Source organism: Oncorhynchus clarkii, chromosome 26 (assembly GCF_045791955.1).
Source record: "Oncorhynchus clarkii lewisi isolate Uvic-CL-2024 chromosome 26, UVic_Ocla_1.0, whole genome shotgun sequence".
NCBI lineage: Eukaryota > Metazoa > Chordata > Actinopteri > Salmoniformes > Salmonidae > Oncorhynchus > Oncorhynchus clarkii.
The window spans coordinates 7926557-7945136 of NC_092172.1; the positions used below are offsets into that span (position 1 = coordinate 7926557).

The 18580-nt window shown below is 42.1% G+C and overlaps 2 protein-coding genes across 5 annotated transcripts; one reads left to right on the top strand and one right to left on the bottom strand.

Annotated features, from left to right (window-relative positions):
* Positions 1-100: 100 nt before the first annotated feature.
* Positions 101-12573, top strand: LOC139384820 (autophagy-related protein 13-like). Of its 4 annotated transcripts, none has more exons than XM_071129714.1 (17): positions 107-311; positions 656-735; positions 849-929; positions 1036-1155; positions 1288-1334; positions 1454-1594; positions 1710-1750; positions 3440-3536; positions 3708-3806; positions 3951-4041; positions 6754-6849; positions 7539-7672; positions 7808-7928; positions 8075-8152; positions 8268-8381; positions 9532-9660; positions 9907-12573. In XM_071129714.1, exons 2-17 carry the CDS (start codon positions 664-666, stop codon positions 9982-9984), a joined length of 1539 nt encoding a protein of 512 aa, XP_070985815.1. In that variant the 5' UTR covers positions 107-311; positions 656-663; the 3' UTR covers positions 9985-12573. The 4 variants fall into 4 exon arrangements, with proteins under 4 accessions (XP_070985817.1, XP_070985816.1, XP_070985815.1 ...); XM_071129713.1 differs by having other exon boundaries at positions 107-233; XM_071129716.1 differs by lacking the exon at positions 6754-6849 and having other exon boundaries at positions 101-311.
* LOC139384822 (rho GTPase-activating protein 1-like) lies at positions 12560-18555 on the bottom strand. The gene is made up of 13 exons (XM_071129717.1): positions 18306-18555; positions 16716-16913; positions 15590-15685; positions 15402-15489; positions 15104-15235; positions 14756-14842; positions 14569-14667; positions 14312-14419; positions 14097-14174; positions 13797-13873; positions 13533-13661; positions 13265-13368; positions 12560-12955 (listed from the first exon to the last, which is right to left on the bottom strand). The coding sequence occupies exons 2-13, from the start codon at positions 16852-16854 to the stop codon at positions 12785-12787; spliced, it is 1308 nt and encodes a 435-aa protein (XP_070985818.1). The 5' UTR covers positions 16855-16913; positions 18306-18555; the 3' UTR covers positions 12560-12784.
* Between the last annotated feature and the right edge of the window lie 25 nt (positions 18556-18580).

The following is an 18580-nucleotide window of genomic DNA, read 5'->3' on the forward strand; positions in this document are numbered from 1 at the left end:
TGTTTTTATTGATATTAAAACACTGAAATGACCATAGATGGGATTTTGCACATTTTATAGACCACAGCGTTGGAGATGAAAGTGCTTCTCAAAATACAACTCTTTCGAGACACGTCATACCCTCAAAGAAAATAAACAAGAAATTGGCCAGGTGGTCAAGGCTGGTGTCCAAATAACATAATGCGACGGTGTAACTTAGCCAATATAAGAATATATAACATTTAGACATATAGGTAACCAGAACTAAGTTTTTCAGTACGCTATCAGCGCGACATTGAAATTACATGTGAATTTCTGATGTGATGAGCTAAGTACGTGCATGCTAGCTAGCTAGCTATGTTGCTAAACGCGGTAATTAGCCATGCTATCAAATTAATTATCTAGATAGCTACCACCAATCTTGAATATTTTATTGTCATTGACAGCCAATATGTTTTAGTCAAGTATTACCTAGCTAGAGTCGAAGTTAACTCGCTGTTTTTTGTCAACACACACAAGCTTAATGTGGACACACTGGAGTTCTTAGCTAAGATGACTATAGAATGGGGCTAGACAAAATCTAGCATTGTTTTGACTGACGCAATTGATATAGCCTGCCAACAGTTAGATTAATGTGGCTGTCCTTGCTCACCAGAATGTGTTTTTACATTACAAGGGCATTCCATGATGGACAGTGATCTAAGTCCTCAGGATAAAAAAGACTTGGACAAGTTCATAAAGTTTTTCGCTTTGAAGGTACTGTCTTTAATTATGCACAATATTGCCACAATTAGATTATCAAGCACTTTCTATAGTATTCCTGAGTTGATTCATTCGCTGAGGTTGATCATTTCCTAATTTGTCATCAGACAGTACAGGTGATAGTCCAAGCTCGACTTGGGGAAAAAGTATGCACACGCTCCTTGTCTTCACCTACTGGCTCTGATTGGGTATGTCACAATTCATTCTTGTTGTCTCATTAATTAACTGTGCCATTTTTTTTTCCCTGAAAGAGTTGTAGATTCAAGTCTCATTAAACAAAATTATTTTCACCAGTTCAACCTGGCAATCAAAGATATCCCAGAAGTTACACATGAGTCAAAGAAAGCTCTGGCCGGGCAGCTTCCTGGCATCGAACGGTCCATGTGTGTTGAGATCTCCCTCAAAACCTCAGAGGTAAGATAGCACAGACTGGTGTCACAGACAGTTCTTGAGACCAGTGGTCTGGATCATTGGGCATTTGTTTGTCAATAAGTCCAAGTCACTGTAAAGGTTAGAAAAACATCATGTCTTTGTCATATTTTCCAGGGAGACTCGATGGAATTGGAGACATGGTGTCTCGAAATGAACGAGAAGTAAGTAATGAGGATAAGTTTAGCATTTTCTTATTTTTGTGCCCCAGGTTTTGTAGTTGCTTTTTACATTTCATGGACCGTAACACTCATTGTAAAATGTATGATTCTTTTTTTTGCAGGTGTGACAAAGATATTAAAGTGTCCTACACTGTCTATAACCGCATGTCATTACTGCTCAAGTCACTACTGGCTATCACAAGGGTAACCCCAGCCTACAAACTCTCACGAAAGCAAGGGCACGACTATGTCATACTGTACAGGTTTGTTTGTTTTATGGTATACAGATATGTGTTATCATTATTTTGACCAGTATTGCTAATGATGATGTATATCGTGTTAGTAAACAGTCTGACTAATAGATACATTCTTTTGCAGGATATATTTTGGAGAGGTTCAACTTACAGGATTGGGAGAAGGTAACCATGCCTGTTATATTATCTACAGTGCGTTCGGAAAGTATTCAGACCCCTGGACTTTTTCCACATTTTGTTATGTTACAGCCTTATTATAAAATGTATTACATTGCCCCCCCACCCACCCCCCCCACCCCACCCTCATCAATCTACACACAATACCCCATAATGACAATGACAAAGCAAAAATAGTTTTTTAGGATTTTTTGCAAATGTATTTAAAAAAAAAACGGAAATATCTCATTTACATAAGTATTCAGACCATTTAATCAGTACTTTGTTAAAGCACCTATGGCAACGATTACAGCCTTGAGTCTTCTTGGGTATGACGCTACAAGCTTGGCACACCTATATTTGGGGAGGTTCCCCCATTCGTCTCTGCAGATCCTCTCAAGCTCTGTCAGGTTGGATTGGGAGCGTCGCTGCACAGCTATTTTCAGGTCTCTCCAGAGATATTCGATCAGGTTCAAGTCTGGGCTCTGGCTCGGCCACTCAAGGAAATTCAGAGACTTGTTCCGAAGCCACTCCTACCTTGTCTTGCCTGTGTGCTTAGGGTCGTTGTCCTGTTGGAAAGTGAACCTTCACCCCAGTCTGAGGTCCTGTATGCACTGGAGGATGTTTTCATCAAGGATCTCTCTGTACTTTGCTCTGTTTATCATTCCCTCGATCCTGACTAGTCTCCCAGTCCCTGCCGCTGAAAAACATCCCACAGCATGATGCTGCCACCACCCTGCTTCACCGTAGGCATTCAGGCCAAATAGTTCAATCTTGGTTTCATCAGACCATAGAATCTTGTCCTTTAGGTGCCTTTTGGTAACTCCAAGAGGGCTGTCATGTGCCATTTACTGAAGAGTGACTTCTGTCTGGCCACTCTACCATAAAGGCCTGATTTGTGGAATGCTGCAGAGATGGTTGTCCTTCTGGGAGGTTCTCCCATCTTCACAGAGGAAATCTGGAGCTCTGTCAGAGTGACCATCGGGTTCTTGGTCACCTCGCCGACGAAAGCCTTTCTCCCCCGATTGCTCTGTTTGGCCGGGCAGCCAGCTCTAGGAAGAGTCTTGGTGGTTCCAAACTTCTTTCATTTAAGAATGATGGAGGCCACTGTTCTTGGCGACCTTCAATGTAGCAGAAATTCTTTGGTACCCTTCCCTCGACACAATCCTGTCTCAGCGCTCTATGGACAATTCCTTCGACCTCATCGCTTGATTTTTGCTCTGACATGCACTGTCAACTGTAGGACCTTATATAGACAGGTGTGTGCCTTTCCAAATCATGTCCAATCAATTGAATTTACCACCAGTGGGCTCCAAACAAGTTGGCAAAACATCTCAAGGATGATCAATGGAAACAGGATGCACCTGAGTTCAATTTCAAGTCTCATAGCATAGGGTCTGAATACTTACCTAAATAAGGTATTTCTGTTATTTATTATTTCATACATTTGCAAAGATTTCTAAAAAACAGTTTTTGTTTTGTCATTATGGGGTATTGTGTGTAGATTGAGGAGGGGAAAACAATTATTTAATCCATTTTGGAATAAGGCTGTAACATATGGTAACGTGGAAATAGTCAAGGGCTCTGAATACTTTCCGAACGCACGGTACACATTTTGTCGGTCGTTTGGGTCTTTGGAAGTGTTGTGTAGGGCTGTGAAGATTCTGATATTTGTTGTTTCTGAATGCTTTTTTTCAGGGTTCCAGACAGTGCGTGTAGGAGTTGTGGGAACTCCTATTGGAACCATCACCTTATCTTGTGCTTACAGGACAAACCTGGCCTTCATGTCCACCAGGTACAGAAACAGAAGTTGTTCACAGCACTGCATGTGCTCACTCAGCGGTCTCAAATGCACTGCCTGTAAAATCTGCCACTATATGTTTTCTCATTTTCTTCCATATCCTCCTTATTCTCCACTGGTTTTATCTATACATTTATTCCTAATTCTATATTCATATTCTCACAGGCAGTTTGAGAGGACGGCTCCGATTATGGGCATAATCATTGACCACTTCGTTGAGCGCCCCTTTGGCAACGTGGGACACATGCATCCATGTAACTACAGGTTGGTTAGCCCGCGCCCAAACACCTATACCAACCCAATACAGATTTGTGCATGCCTATTATTTATGATCATCTTTAATGAAGTTCTAAAATAAAGGATTGTGTAATGACCCGGTCATGTTTGTTTGCCTTCCCTATACTCCAGAGCACCCGGAGAAGATGAAGGAGCATACAATGGGGTGGAGGATTCTCAGGAAGTGTGCACCACGTCCTTCTCCACTTCTCCACCCTCACAAGTACGTATGTCACTGCTTAGCAAAGTCAAACTTTGCAACTGTGCAAACGTGTAACTTCATATGTGGTGTCCACGGTGAGATTTGTGACTGTGACTTCACTACCAAAAGGGTTAGGTGTTTTCTTAAGCTATTTTGTCCTGCACCGCGTTCAAATAGATATGCATATTCAAACATTTGACCTATATTGATGACCATACATCCAACTGTTGTGTAGTTGTGTATCTGGTGGTTTGCTATTCTCATACCCAAAGCTCATGTCACAATTCTGGCAGTGGGAAAGCACTGTGTTGGAGACATTACCAAGCCCCCATATCAAATGGGTCCTCTCCGTTTTTCCGTATAGGTGCTTTCATTTCTTAGCCCCTTTCTCTCCCTCTTTCTGTGCTGTCTGTGTAGTGCGTGTTCACTGTACATAAGGCACATTTAAAGACCCCTAAACCTGCAGTGATGGAAACTCTGAAATGACCCATGATGGGCCTGGCCTTCTCACACCAAGTGAGTCTTGTGTGTGTGGGCATGTATCTCACTCACTCACAATGCCTGAGGTGTTCCAGGACTATTTGGCCTGTCTTCTGATACCTCTTTAAAAGTAATAGAAGTATAGAACGCTTAAAAGCAAATCAATGAAGCAATCAAATGGGACATCTCTTTATCCCTTACATTAGGGTGTCCAATCAAAAAACACATCTTTTGACCCAATGGGTAAAATAATATGTGTGTTGTGTAGATACTCCTCTAATAAAACCAATGGTCCTGACCTCATCTCTCTAAGATAATCAGTTCAAAAGTTATCGGTGTTGTTAACCCTTGTAGAATGGACTAAAACAATGGAGGCCAGAACACAAAAAAGTGGTAAAAAAATCAGGACAATTGCATCGAGTCAGCTATGCTGGGTTTTGTGCAAGAAATAAGGCTACTGTGGCTACCTGGCAGGCTCACTTTCCCATTGAACTCATCTTTCTTCAAATCCGCAGGACATAAAACAATATAGATGTAAGATGGATTTTGAGACATGACATGTAGAATTTTCAGATTTTAGTATACCCTTTTCATATTCATTTGAAATTCCTGTTATTTTTTTTGAAGATTTCTCACAAAAACAAGCGTATCTCTGAAATGTCAACGGGGCACTGAGCGTTTTTCCAAGCTTTTCTTTTCTTTTCCCAAAGCCTTTTATATTTACTTCAGCTCGTGTCGGGCTAATTATGCTTTTTGCCACCCACGGAAACAACTTTGAAAGACAAGGACCACAAAATGTAAAATGCTCAAAAGTTGTTACGAGAAACCTTCCGTCGCTAGGTCAACAGAGCTCTGTGCGTATTATGTTAAGAAATCCAACATTTTGTATGTAATGTTAACGATATGTTAGAGAGACTCCGCTGAATGATTCAGAACATGAATAATCATATTTGTCTTGGTAAAAAGGTATTTTATAACCTACGGAAGTGCTTATGTAATTGACTACATTATCTACGGACTGCCCTAGGATTCCTAACCTTAATCCTTTCCACATGGTTACATTGGTTTGCTGACGAGGATTCCTTAACAAGTAGTTAGTCATCACATAAATATGTTTAATAGATTATCACGTTCATTGTCAGGGTAAGTCAAATCTGCTTAGAAGAGCCGTGCTTAAAACGTTTACCCTGTCCTCTGTAATGCTTTAGTTTCTAAATCCTGCTGCCCGCCTCCCATCAGCCCATTTCTCCTCTGTGGATTCATTCATGTTTTAGCTCGCTCTCTTTTCTTTCTTTTGCTCTTTCTCGCTGTCTCTTTCTCTCTCTCTCACTCTCTGTTTCTCTCACTCTCTCTCGCTGTCTTTCTCACTCTCTGTCTGTCTCTGTCACTCTCTTTCTCGCTCTCTCTCTCGCCCTTTCGCTCTCTCTCTCTCTTTCTCTCTTTCTCTTTCTCTCTTTCTCGCCCTTTCTCTGTCTCTCTCTTTCTCTTTCTCTCTCTTTCTCGCCCTTTCTCTGTCTCTTTCTCGCACTCTCTCTTTCTCGCCCTTTCTCTGTCTCTCTCTGTCTGTCTCTCTCTCTCTGTCTCTCTCTCTCTCTTTCTCGCCCTGTCTCTGTCGCTCTCTCTTTCTCGCCCTGTCTCTGTCTCTCTCGCTCTTTCTCGCCCTGTCTCTCTCTCTCTCTCTTTCTCTCCCTGTCTGTCTCTCTCTCTCTCTCTCTCTCGCCCTTTCGCTCTCTCTCTCTCTTTCTCTCTTTCTCGCCCTCTCTCTGTCTCTCTCTTTCTCGCCCTTTCTCTGTCTCTCTCTTTTTCGCCCTTTCTCTGTCTCTCTCTTTCTCTCTTTCTCGCTCTCTCTCTTTCTCACCCTTTCTCTGTCTCTCTCTGTCTCTCTCTCTCTCTTTCTCGCCCTTTCTCTGTCTCTCTCTTTCTCGCCCTTTCTCTGTCTCTCTTTCTCGCCCTTTCTCTGTCTCTCTCTTTCTCTCTTTCTCGCTCTCTCTCTTTCTCGCCCTTTCTCTGTCTCTCTCTGTCTGTCTCTCTCTCTCTTTCTCGCCATTTCTCTGTCTCTCTCTTTCTCTCTTTCTCTGTCTCTCCCCTTTCTCACCCTTTCTCTGTCTCTCTCTTTCTCTCTTTCTCACTCTCTCTTTCTCGCCCTTTCTCTGTCTCTCTCTCTCTCTCTTTCTCGCTCTTTCTCGCCCTGTCTCTTTCTCGCCCTTTCTCTCTCTCTCTCTCTCTCTCCCTCTCTCTCTCTCTCTCTCTCAGCTCTACTGCTCTCGTCTTTCTTATCAGTCTCCTGTGCTTGTTGGAGCTGCTGACTTCTGCCACCCCTCCACCTTAAACGCTGCCAACCCACACCAGGTAACCACCCAGGTGTTGAGCTAGTCAAATCACATTTTATTTGTCACATGCTTTGTAAACAATAGTTGTATATTAACAGTGAAATACTTACTTACCGGCCCTTCCCAACAATGCAGAGAGAGGGGGGGAAAAAATTGCAAAATGATAGAAAAGTAATAATAAATACACATTGAGTAACGATGACTTGGTTATATACACGAGGTACCAGTGCAGGGGTACGAGGTAAATATGTACATACTGTATAACTAGGAATAAAGTGACTTGGCAACAGGATCAATAGCAAACAGTAGCAGCGGCGTATGTGATGAGTCAAAGTTAGTGCAAAGAGGGTCAGTGCCGATAGTCCAGGTACCTATTTAACTAACTATTTAGCAGTCTCATGGCTTGGGATAGAAGCGGTTCACGGTCCTGTTGGTTCCAGACTTGTTGCATCGGTACAGTCTATGACTTGGGTGGCTCGAGTCTTTGACCATTTGTAGGGCTTTCCTCTGACACCGCCTGGTATAGAGGTCATGGATGACGCCTTGTGGTCGGATGCCAAGCACTTTGCCATACCAGGCGGTGACGCAGCCAGTCAAGGTGCTCTAAATGAATAGATTTGAGGGCCAACGAGGGAAACGAAGCTTTGCATAGGTGTTTCAACATGACTCAGCCAGTGCCAACTATGGCCTTTCACATGTCCTATGTAGATGGGAGTTCCAGGGAAGGAGGGCGGCGTACCCCAGCAGGTGCCTGTGCAGCCTTGTCATGGAGCCCAGGCAGAGCATCGACGAGTGCCCTCATGCCCCCCTGCTGATCATGTTCCCGCCACGCCCTCCAGCAGGTAAACCCCAGTCTGCCATGACCCCCCCCCCCCGTGTGACAAAGCAAAGCACCCTGTGGAACTGAGGATCACTTTAGGTGACGCTTGCTTGGGAGAAACCTGTTTGTTACAGCTTTGCCGTGTGATCTTTCAAAGTGGTGAGGACGCAGAGACCTCGTCGAGGATCGTTGGGGTGAAGAGTGGCTCTCCCTGTGGTGTATTGGAGACCACCTTCACCAGGAAAGTGGGTGCCTTTGTCAACAAACCAGGCACACAGGTAGCGACAGCCCTTTTATGTCCTTGTTTAAGTACAAAGCTTAGATATTTATTCCTGGAAGTACCCATTCTTACGAGTAAAGGACATATTACCAGTGAGTGTTATACCCTTGTAATTACTGCAGTATTAATCTATGTCCATTGCAGGTAACCACGGCAAGCCTGGACTTACCATTTGCAGCATTTGCTCCCAGAGCATATGACCTCGAGGAAAATGACCCTATGGTAAATCAATTATTCACATAAATAATTGTCAACCTTAAGTAACTATTTTCTGGGATCTGGTTAGGAGTCATTTTAGTGCAGACGTGGTAATGATATTACCTCTCCTTTATCCAAGGTTCAGCCTCCGGAGTCCTCAGCCACGTCCTCTCCCCTGCAGGGCAGTTTGCACTCCCAAGGCTCTGGTGAGAGTGGAGGCCCGGCACAGGACGACTTTGTTATGGTGGACTTTGTAAGTACCCTGCCTTCGGTAACACGGATTGCTCTGTTTTGTTTTCCAGAGACTACAGGAGACTACATTTTAGTCAAGGACAGATAGTAACTCAATCAATCTGACCCCATTTCTTTGTTGTATCAAATGCTGCTACGAACAAATGTCTGTTTATGTCTGTCAATTGTGGATGTTATCTGCAGAGGAAGAAAACTTTCATTTTCTTCATATAGAAAAGAGCACTACTTACGTCACTTAGCAGTGGTCATTAATGTGTCTGCATACTAGGTTCGATTTGCTCCTAGCAGAACTCGGCTAGACGAAGTGAATGTCTGTGCCTCACATCCTCCCTTTAAAGACCTTGGCTTGAAAAATTATTTTAAAAAGCAGCAATGGTACTGTTTGTCCCTCTTTAGATGCCGTAGCAGTATTCAAGATTACAGTATACAAGTTTTCAGTCGTAGTCTTGCAATTTTACAACTAACTGAGATGTGTGGTGCAGTATTTCTCAACTGAAGCAATTTGCATGAAAACGAGTCCTCTCTCTCGTTGAACGACATCAAGCACTCCATTGAAGAATCCCTACTCTTGACCAGTCACCGGCGAAGGAGCAAAGACTTCGGCTACCAAACATCGGCTTGCCTCAGGAACATTTTTATTGTGTGCATATGTACAGCCGAAATAACCCTTGCCCAAAAGACCAACATTAACAAACTGCTTCAGACAGTTTTTATTTCTGACTTGTATCTGGGCTGTAGAGTGACCATGAGAAATTCAAATCCAAAACATCAAAGACGAATGCGACAAAGCACATAGCAAAGACCTAATGAAAACCAAAATTGATCAAAGGAGCTGGCTTTTTAAAGCAACAGAGGGAGAGATGTCAGCTTTGAACATTTTAGATAAACGCTTCTGATGTCGAGAAAATGAAGCTTATGGGAATGAGCGTTCTTACTTCAAATCTCTGACCTCGGACCCCTTATCTTGTGGTTAACAGTTGAGAATTAATTAGGACTATGTTGCTGGGAAGAAAATGTTTTAAAAAACGGAACCTCTGAGAATATGTGCTGCTGACCAAAAAAATCTTAGGGAGAAGTCTGTTATTAAGGAAGGGGCTGTGACAGTTGTTGCCCTGCACATCTGATTGTGTTCTGTGTGCTCTGTTCTTCAGAAGCCTGCGTTCTCCAAGGATGACCTCCTTCCCATGGACCTTGGCACATTCTACAGAGAGTTCCAGAACCCCCCACAGCTCACCAGCCTCACTATTGATGTCAGTTCTCAGTCCATGGCAGAAGACCTGGTGAGACCTCTGACTCCCAAAGAGAGATGGTTTCTGTTTTGTTGCCAGGTTGGGGGGTGTTGTCTATGAAGTGGTCCTGTTGGAATTTAAACGGCTTACAGATAGTAGTGAAAGGGGAACATAGTAGTTACCATTATATTATTTACTGTGTGTTTGAATGTCTCTTTTCTGTGGTGCTTTTTAGTCTAATAAATCAATATCTTAGTCATTCTATGTTTGTAATGATGTTGTTCATTTTCCCTACAGGACTCTCTTCCTGAAAAACTGGCAGTATACGAGAAGAACATTGATGAATTTGATGCATTTGTGGACACATTGCAGTAGGGATAGAAATGGATCCACTGTCTGCAATGACAAATGATCCCATTTAGTCCATCTGCAAGGTCCTGTTGTCTTTCAAGCTTGTTTGCATTCAGCCTGTTCTTTCTTCTCGTAGTTTAAATTCCTTATTGATTTGTAATCAGAATGTTTCTCTTCAAACCTCACTGGTTGATGTATTGTAGAGTAAGAGAGCCTGTACCCAACAACCGAAGACATCTTTAAAAAAAGAAAAAAAGTTGCACCGTTTCTTTTCTGACGTGAATAACTGCAACATTTGCTCTAGTGTTGAGCAGACTGTGTCGTAATGTAAATACCAGATCCCCTCTCACCTTGCTGTTATAGAGCTTAACACGTAATAATTAAGATGTTCAGTTCATCAAAGCTGTTGTCTAAAGGTCAGGAGGCGTTGGATTATTGCTGTCCCGTGTGACACTGAGAACGCTCATAGCAACTTTGCAGCCAGGCGTGGCCATGTTTTAGTAGATGGGAAGAAGCCAAGCTATGTATGGAAATTGATCAATAGTAGTGAATCTATAATATCCAAGAAACGGAAAACATGCTGTGTAGCTGAATCTGTATGTTGAAAGAGAAGTTCCTGTGGTTGTTTTTCTGTAAATGGGGAGAAGAGTTGTCTTCTGCTTTCCTTCTCTAGATGACCAACTTTAGGCCATACATCACTGTGTGTCACTACAAATGATGTACAGTCACTGCTCACCTCTGAATCACCATATAAAGCAAGCTTCCCTTTTCCCTATCCGTAAAGAGGGTAAACATTATTTGCACTTTCAATGTATCAATCTTAAGTCCTCTTGATTTCCCCCAACGCTTGAATATACAGTAGCATGTTCATGTGTAATACATTTGATCTCAAATGGCCTATTTTGTATTATGGGAAAGGAATAAGCCAGAGGCCCTATATATTTCTGATTGTGGTCATTTGTGATTTATACCAGCACAACACGAGGGATCGTATTCGTCGTCCTTCTTGAAGCTTTTAAAATACAACAGAGCATCAATACTCTTGTCACGTGAGTACGCCCCTCCACACATCTGAATAAATCAAATGAAGGCACTTTTAACCATCACCTTTTATTTATACTTTATATTCACAACATATAAAAAATGATTGCAGTAAAATACTCAATGAGAAATTTCATTTTCACTGTAGCAACCAGGAAATACTATTATTTGACAATACAGATAAACAGTACAATAAAGGTGGACAAACGAGCACAATTTTTTTAACGAGATATGACCGGAGTTGGTTCCTCGCCTGTTTGTTTCCTTAAGGCACACAGCCACTGATCCGCATGTCAATGCAATTGTTTAATTGACATGACCAGGAAGTTTTCATACACCGTAAACAAATTAATTTTAATAAGACAAAACATCGAAGCACAACAGAACTCTTACTTATTCAGTCTTAACATTAGCACGGTTCTCGTTCAGGATATGTTCATTACAAAGTCATTCAGGATTACAAAGCACAGGAGCTGTACCCCCAAAAGTTTGGCCATTGCAAATGGAAAAAATTTTAAGGTAAAAAAAATTATCTAAATGGAACCATCTTAGTGTTCTCCAATGCAACCATAATTCTTTGGTTGAGTTGAATTTAGTATTGAACAAAATGCAACGAACGTCAATAAAATGAGCAAAATAAGGCAGAGAAACAACTCGCCTCACAGTTAACATACAGTAAACAAATGAAATACAGCAGAGCCTGAGAGCCCCCGGGTCTGTAAGTACACAGCATTTCAGTCTATCCATGATTAGAAGCCCTTCTAATACCCCTTACTGACTAAGGCTACAGAAAGATCTTTTGCCAGCAATGACACTAGCCATCAGTCTTTACAGAGGGATGGTGATGTTCAAGGAATAACTGCTGTAAGTAGAGTAATAAAACACAAATGAAAGTAGAATATGTGTCATGAAAAGACTGTCCTGCATTGAGAAAGCTAATCAGGCTTAACATGAAATGTAGAAGTTACATGATTAAGAATAGTTTATTTTATAGTTGACCTGTACAAAATGATCAAACGTAATGCAGCAGAAAGGAACAAAGGCTTGCTGGATATGTTTAAAGGGGATACCAGTATGTTTTGTCAGATGAGTAAACATTTAAAAAGTAAGGCGATATGTGACCCCCCCCCCCCCCCCCCGAAAAAAACGTAAATACACATGGTTTTATTTAGCTATATACTCTGTAGCTTTACACATAACCATGATTCTTAAACAAGTTGTGGCAAAATATAAACTCCCGATAGAATTTAGAGTACACTAGCTCACTGACTGCAGCGACCGATCATTTATGAAATTCGAAAATGATTTGTTCCAATGCAAATAGGACTTGACATACCAAGTAAATGAATATGAAATATATCTTGCTCCCCAGATACAAAACATTGCATAAATGTTCTCTGAAATCTGTACCATCAAAATAAATATTTTATATGATTCAAACCAGAACAGATGTGAACTGGTTTCGGTTATTCCAATTGTTTTAAAGTACCAAATCATGTACACTGTGAACTTCTCCTGAGTGATAAGATATCTGGCGGAGACATTAAAGCCTTTTTCATACCGGACTTCTAACCCGACTTTTGGCATCTTCAATGGTTCGTCTCCCCTGTCTTTTTCCTCTCTCTGTGTCCTCAGTCACAGTCACAATACACACATGCATTTGGCAACACTACTAGGGGACACTGGGAGAGACACAGTTACACTGTACTAGACCAATACAGAGATGGGGATTTAAACACTGAATGAATGGGGCGTGGTTAGAGATAGCTGTACAGGAGACGTCTTAGGGGGAAAAGACCTCGTAGTGTTGGTCCAACAGAGTTCTGGTGAAGTTATTGATGGGGCCGATGGCACTGAGTGTCATGGCAGCGTCTTGTCCCCATAGTAGGTTGGGTCCGAACACCACTGCCAGGTTGGTGTTGTTCATCTTGTTGATCTCACTCTGTGCGGACACCTACATGGGCAAGCATGCATGTTTGTAGAATATCAATAAGAAAATGACTCACTGGTTAATTTACACAAACTGGTAAGGGCCAGTGTCACCGGGCAGTACTAAAGGGCCAGTGTCACCGGGCAGTACTAAAGGGCCAGTGTTATCGGGCAGTACTAAAGGGCCAGTGTCACCGGGCAGTACTAAATGCCCAGAATGATGCTTATTTAGACAGAACCATAGAACAACAGGCGTCCAAAGACAAAACAAGGAATGTTTGCCTGAGCTTCTGATAAGTATTCAGCTGGGGATATGATACGACAGCAAACATACCTGCACCAGGAACTCAATGAGGAACTTCAGGGAGGTATAGTTCTCCTCAGGGAGCATTGCCAGCATGTTCTGGATCGCAGTCACTTTGGCACTGCTGTCAACATCTGAGGAATGAGCATAAAATAGACCCTTAACGTTACGTGGCTATGACTTAGGAACTATCCTCTCAGGATTATGACCTACAAAAACAAAATGACAGCTTTAGCAAACATAAAAAATATATCTCCATCTACTGTGTGGAGGATAAGAGAGAGTTCCCCAGACTTACTGTGGAAGTTGACAATGTCATTGTAGAGCTGGTATGTGAGGAGGGGCTCTGGTAGTTCTCTGAGGAATGTCTTGAGGATGACAGCTGCCAGGTGAACGTCCTCCATCTGGGAAAAACTCACCTCCTCACCTGCAGCCACAGACACACACAATCACAGAGCCATACAAATCCCACAGCTACAGCCAAAGAGATAAATGAGGTCTACCCAGGGACTTCATTAATTTTTAGACATTTGTTTAAGAGTAATGAGTGCAAATGCTTCACCCGAGTTATATCTGTGCTGAACATCTTTGACGAGCGTCACATTGGCTGACCGCCGGAATATCCCCTCAATTTCAAGACCTAAGACAGGACCGAAAAAGGGGGAAAACCATGAAAACAAAAACCTTTTGTAAAACAGAATCAAATAGCAGAATTAGCCTTGTTTTGCAAGTCAAATACTAAATCCATGTCCAGTATTCATGAAATCGTCCAAAAAAACTGAACATCAGAACAAAGACTCAAAAGTTTAACCCATCATCAAGAAAAATGACCACTGGTGAAAATATGCAAGAATGGTGCTTTCCTTGTTCCATTAAGAAGGCCACGGTGTCTCGCATCACCAATGGAACTGCTTCGTTGTCAGAACTTCTCGCTCTTAGCCTTGACAAATCAACAACAACAAAAAAAACTGAAAATATTTGAAACATACACAGGACAACATCTTACGTATGTAACGTCAAGGTCGGATATTGAGGAAGTAGAGTCAAATAAAAAACAGCACTCATCCAACTACCTACATTGGCAAGGAGACTCCAAACTGTTGATTGGGTAGTGGTGGACTGCGAGGGGGGGACATCTGGGCCTGAACTGATGGTTTCAGTGAGGCTCTGATTTTATCATCATAGCTAATGGTTTGGGTGTGAGAAAGCAAAGTAAATGCACTTAACAAACTAGTCAGATATCACAAATAGACATCCTTTACGCAAGCGCGACCAATTCATTGGCAATGTTGAGATACAGTAGTTACATGAAACGTGTGTAAAAATGTTCTTACTCTCGCACCCGGGTGGGTATCACTAGCTGCTCACACTTAACAACGTCCTCCAGTTCACTCAGGTAGTTGATGTAGTTGATCTTTCGTCCAAACTTGAAGCTAGACAAGAAAGGAGACTCCATCACACATGGCAAACACTTTACAGTTGAAAGGAATAAAGAGCATCTCCCGGTGCTAGAATGCTAACCTGATGAGAGGCTTGAAGAGGATGAGAAGAGTCTTGATGAAGATGGTGGGGTGGACAATGTACAGTGCCTTGATGTTCTTCTTGTACCTGAAGAAAGCAGAGCAGTCAGCAAAAGTAAACTTGAATCGGTTCACTTGTTTGAGAAGTCAAGCCATAAGTACAAATAAAGCACATGGTACTTTTCATAGACATAAATATGGGTGAGGGCAAAGTCCACTTCCTCTTTGGCTTTAGTTTTCAGATCTCTAGTGAAATGGAGTGCATCATCATTCATAGGTGAAAAAACGATCAAAATGTGCTTTGCGACTATGGTCTCCAGTGTCTGGCTGGAGGTAGGGTGGGACTCACTTCCTGTCAAATTCTCTGTAGGCGTCTCTCAGCCAGCTGAGAGATGGCTTGTTCTCACTGGTGAGGCCATTATGGAAGTAGATGAGGGTGTAGTCGCTCTCAACATACTGGTCTAGGGTAGCCTTCAGGTACCTGGATAATAGTATGATAGTTGAGAAGTCAATCCTCATCACTTATGAAAACACAACGACTATCGACTTGACTAGCAGCGGGGGAAATCAAAGTACAACAAGAAGCTATTTATTAGACATTTAGCAGAATGAAAATGTCTCAGTAATCTCAAAACAACAACACCCACATCAGTAGCTTGTGGTGGTCCAGTTCGTGGTGGGGGGGCATCCGACAGGCGTTGAAGACAATCACCTTCCTGCCAAAGTTATCATCACCTTGACAGCAGAGTGAGAGAGGAAACAGTGTCAACTGGATTCAAGACTGAACAGGAAATCGAGGTCAGATAAGCTACACATGTAGAGACAAAGTTCTTACCTGCTACTTCGACAATCTGATGCCTGGCAATATCATAGTATGGGTGGTCCCAGGATAGGTGTGACCCCTCCCCCAACCGCTTGGATATGTCTGTCTCTGTTGACAGGAAAGGGGAAACATTCAACCACGTCACGCGTATCTCACTAGCTCATATCTTCGAGGGCAGAGTGCTCAGAATTTCACAACACAATGTTTCGGCTCAGCCCCGTCACAGACAGTACTTGCTCACTGCTCAGGCACTCTTAGAATGAGTTTGCGAACACACTTTGAGCCTCTTCTCAATGCATACCAAAATAATTAGTTGGTCGAAACATTGCATTTTACAGGCTACCCCACACACACACACGACTGCATTGTGTACTTAGTAAACCAAAGTCCTTTTCACAGAGTAAGTCACTAACATGCAGTTGCTCGAGGCGTGGTCAGACAGTGCGCTTCGTTTGATATCTCATAAGATGAACCCTTGTACCCTTCTCTTTAATCGTCCGTTCATTAATAACGATTCTGAGAATAATTCTAACTCTAAATCGTGGTGCTGTAGATGCATCTATTAGTCACAAATAATGGCACAGTCCTCATCCTCCAATCATACAAGGGGCTGGAGATCTGCTGTGAAAACAGAAATGAACCAGAAATTTGACTGTGCCTACAAATAGAATGCATAACTAATGTACGCACACTGCATCAGAGGGCAATATGCAATCAAGTTGTAATAATATGACACGAGTAACAAAAGGCTCACTGCATTGGGCTGTGAATAAGGCTCTCTTTTACTCTTCCCTTGGACTGATGACAGATTTACATAAAACTGCACGATTTTTAGGGAAATAACAGTGATAGCCCTACAACAACGTTCCATTTCTAAAAACTCAACTGATCTTACAACAGGCTGATTATTATCATATTACAAGGGCAAACATTTTGCCAGGAATGTGACGTTTTAAAACAGTGATCTCACGATTTTGTTTTACTCAAGGGATTAGGTGGCTTATAGAACAATATAATTTTTTTACGCAATTCTCAAATTTCAGCAAGTTATTTTAATTTTTTTCATTGTTACCCAGCTGTCCACATCTGACAGCACAGAGAGGTCCAGCTGTCCTTCTAATAGCCTTTAGGTTCTTACCAGACTTGCTCATACTGGAGTCATCTGGGGGCCACAGCTTGTCCCCCATTGGAGACAGTTTGAGCTGGTCCAGGGCATTGCTGGGGGGATCATCTACTCCAAGGTCATCATTGAGGTCAACCAGAAGGTCTGAAGACATGGTGGTGAACTATGAGACTCCACACGGAACAAAATCTGGTCAGGTGCTCAGCCAGCCTCCTGTCACAGAAACAAGTGTGTTCATCAACATCCATCCATAGATAAGGTGCTATCTCAGCAGTGGGATCACTTTCAGGATCTTTTTTTGCATCTTCCTCAGAGTCCCTTCACCTATAGCTTAACTTAAACACTTGTTAGCTGTTTTATTTGTCTAACAGACACAGATGCAAAAAAATGTAAGATGTCTTTTCTATTGTGCTTTGTGGTAAATTATCACTGCTATAATGGACCCTAGACACACAAACAAAAAAAATACTTTAAAGCTGTACTGATACATCATAACTGCATATGAGCCACTCCAATGGGGCCAGAAAGGACAATGCATGAAACATGGACTGAAGAAACAAATAGGTCTATAAACTCTTGTCCTTCACTCTTTTCAAAGTCCAACCTAAATGAAAAATAGACAAGGCCTAATTCACATCTGCAATCAGGTTAGCATTTGGTAATAATTTGAGGAGATGTCTGTGCAATGAAGCAACAATTGATTGGCTGGTTTGTTTGTGGAAGTTCTACACATTTCACACACACACATTTTCGTATGAAATGACCCAATTTATCTTACAACACCACAGGGGCTGTGTTTGAAGAAGCAGCCTTGTTGTGTTACCCGTTCTTCGTTTTGTGGGAAGGCTCAAATACAGTCCTCCCCAGCTATGAGATGCAATATGCTCTGACATGTTGGTTCTTTAAAATATCACGACTGGAGTCAGAAACACATTAATGTGTGCGCAGTCCACGTGAGGAGAACTGCATTCAGGCAAAGTGCAATAATTGTATACATCTATAGTAGATAAACTAGCCAAAATATGGTATATTGCGAAACACTGCAACTGCCATATAGTTTAGCTATTGAAATAAGGTGATTCGTGTCTTAGAGAAACAGCTAACGTTACCCAAAACAAGGCTGCAATTTGTCCCGACTCCTCTAGTTAACTAGTTAGCTATTTAACGTATGCCCCATTACGCTGCGATGTCGAGATATATATATATATATATATACATTAAAAAAAAAAAATCGTTAGCTGGACGGTAACGTTACAGTAGTAGGTAACCTAGCTACTCAATGTTTTACAAATATCGATAGATTAAAACAAACGTTAGCTAGCTAACGCGTCAACTACCAGCAGCAGCTAACCTGTTTAACGGTGGTTAGCTAGCTACTTAACAATAGTTTAGCTACCAGCTAGCTACCTTGTCAGCTAGCACGGTACAGTACGTTACCATTCGCCTCGGCTGGTTAGGCTAACGTTAACTATCTAACGAGGCTAATCCTCGGTTATATGAGGCTAATCCAAATGAGCTCGTCTCACGTTTATGTCCTAGCTAGCTATAGAACACGCAAAATACATTGATTCATTCAAACCTAAATCATTCAATTGGTGGATTTACCGTAAAAGCTGTGAAATTGATCCCCGCTGAAAGGCTTGCTATAAGTTGTTATCTCGCTAGGCTACCAACGTTAGCTAGGTCAGTGACAGCTGCTTGCTTCACAAGTCACAAACATCCGGTTTTCGTTCCGTGGGTGGAGAAGAGCTCTCCTTGCCTAGGCCACCACTCTTTCTGACTCCGAAACGAGACAGGGGCAAAGTGCTGTGTGAACTAGGCTTAGCTTTGATTAATGATAGCAGGTTCCAAACTTCCTGTCTGATAGCTTTCCAGCGGTG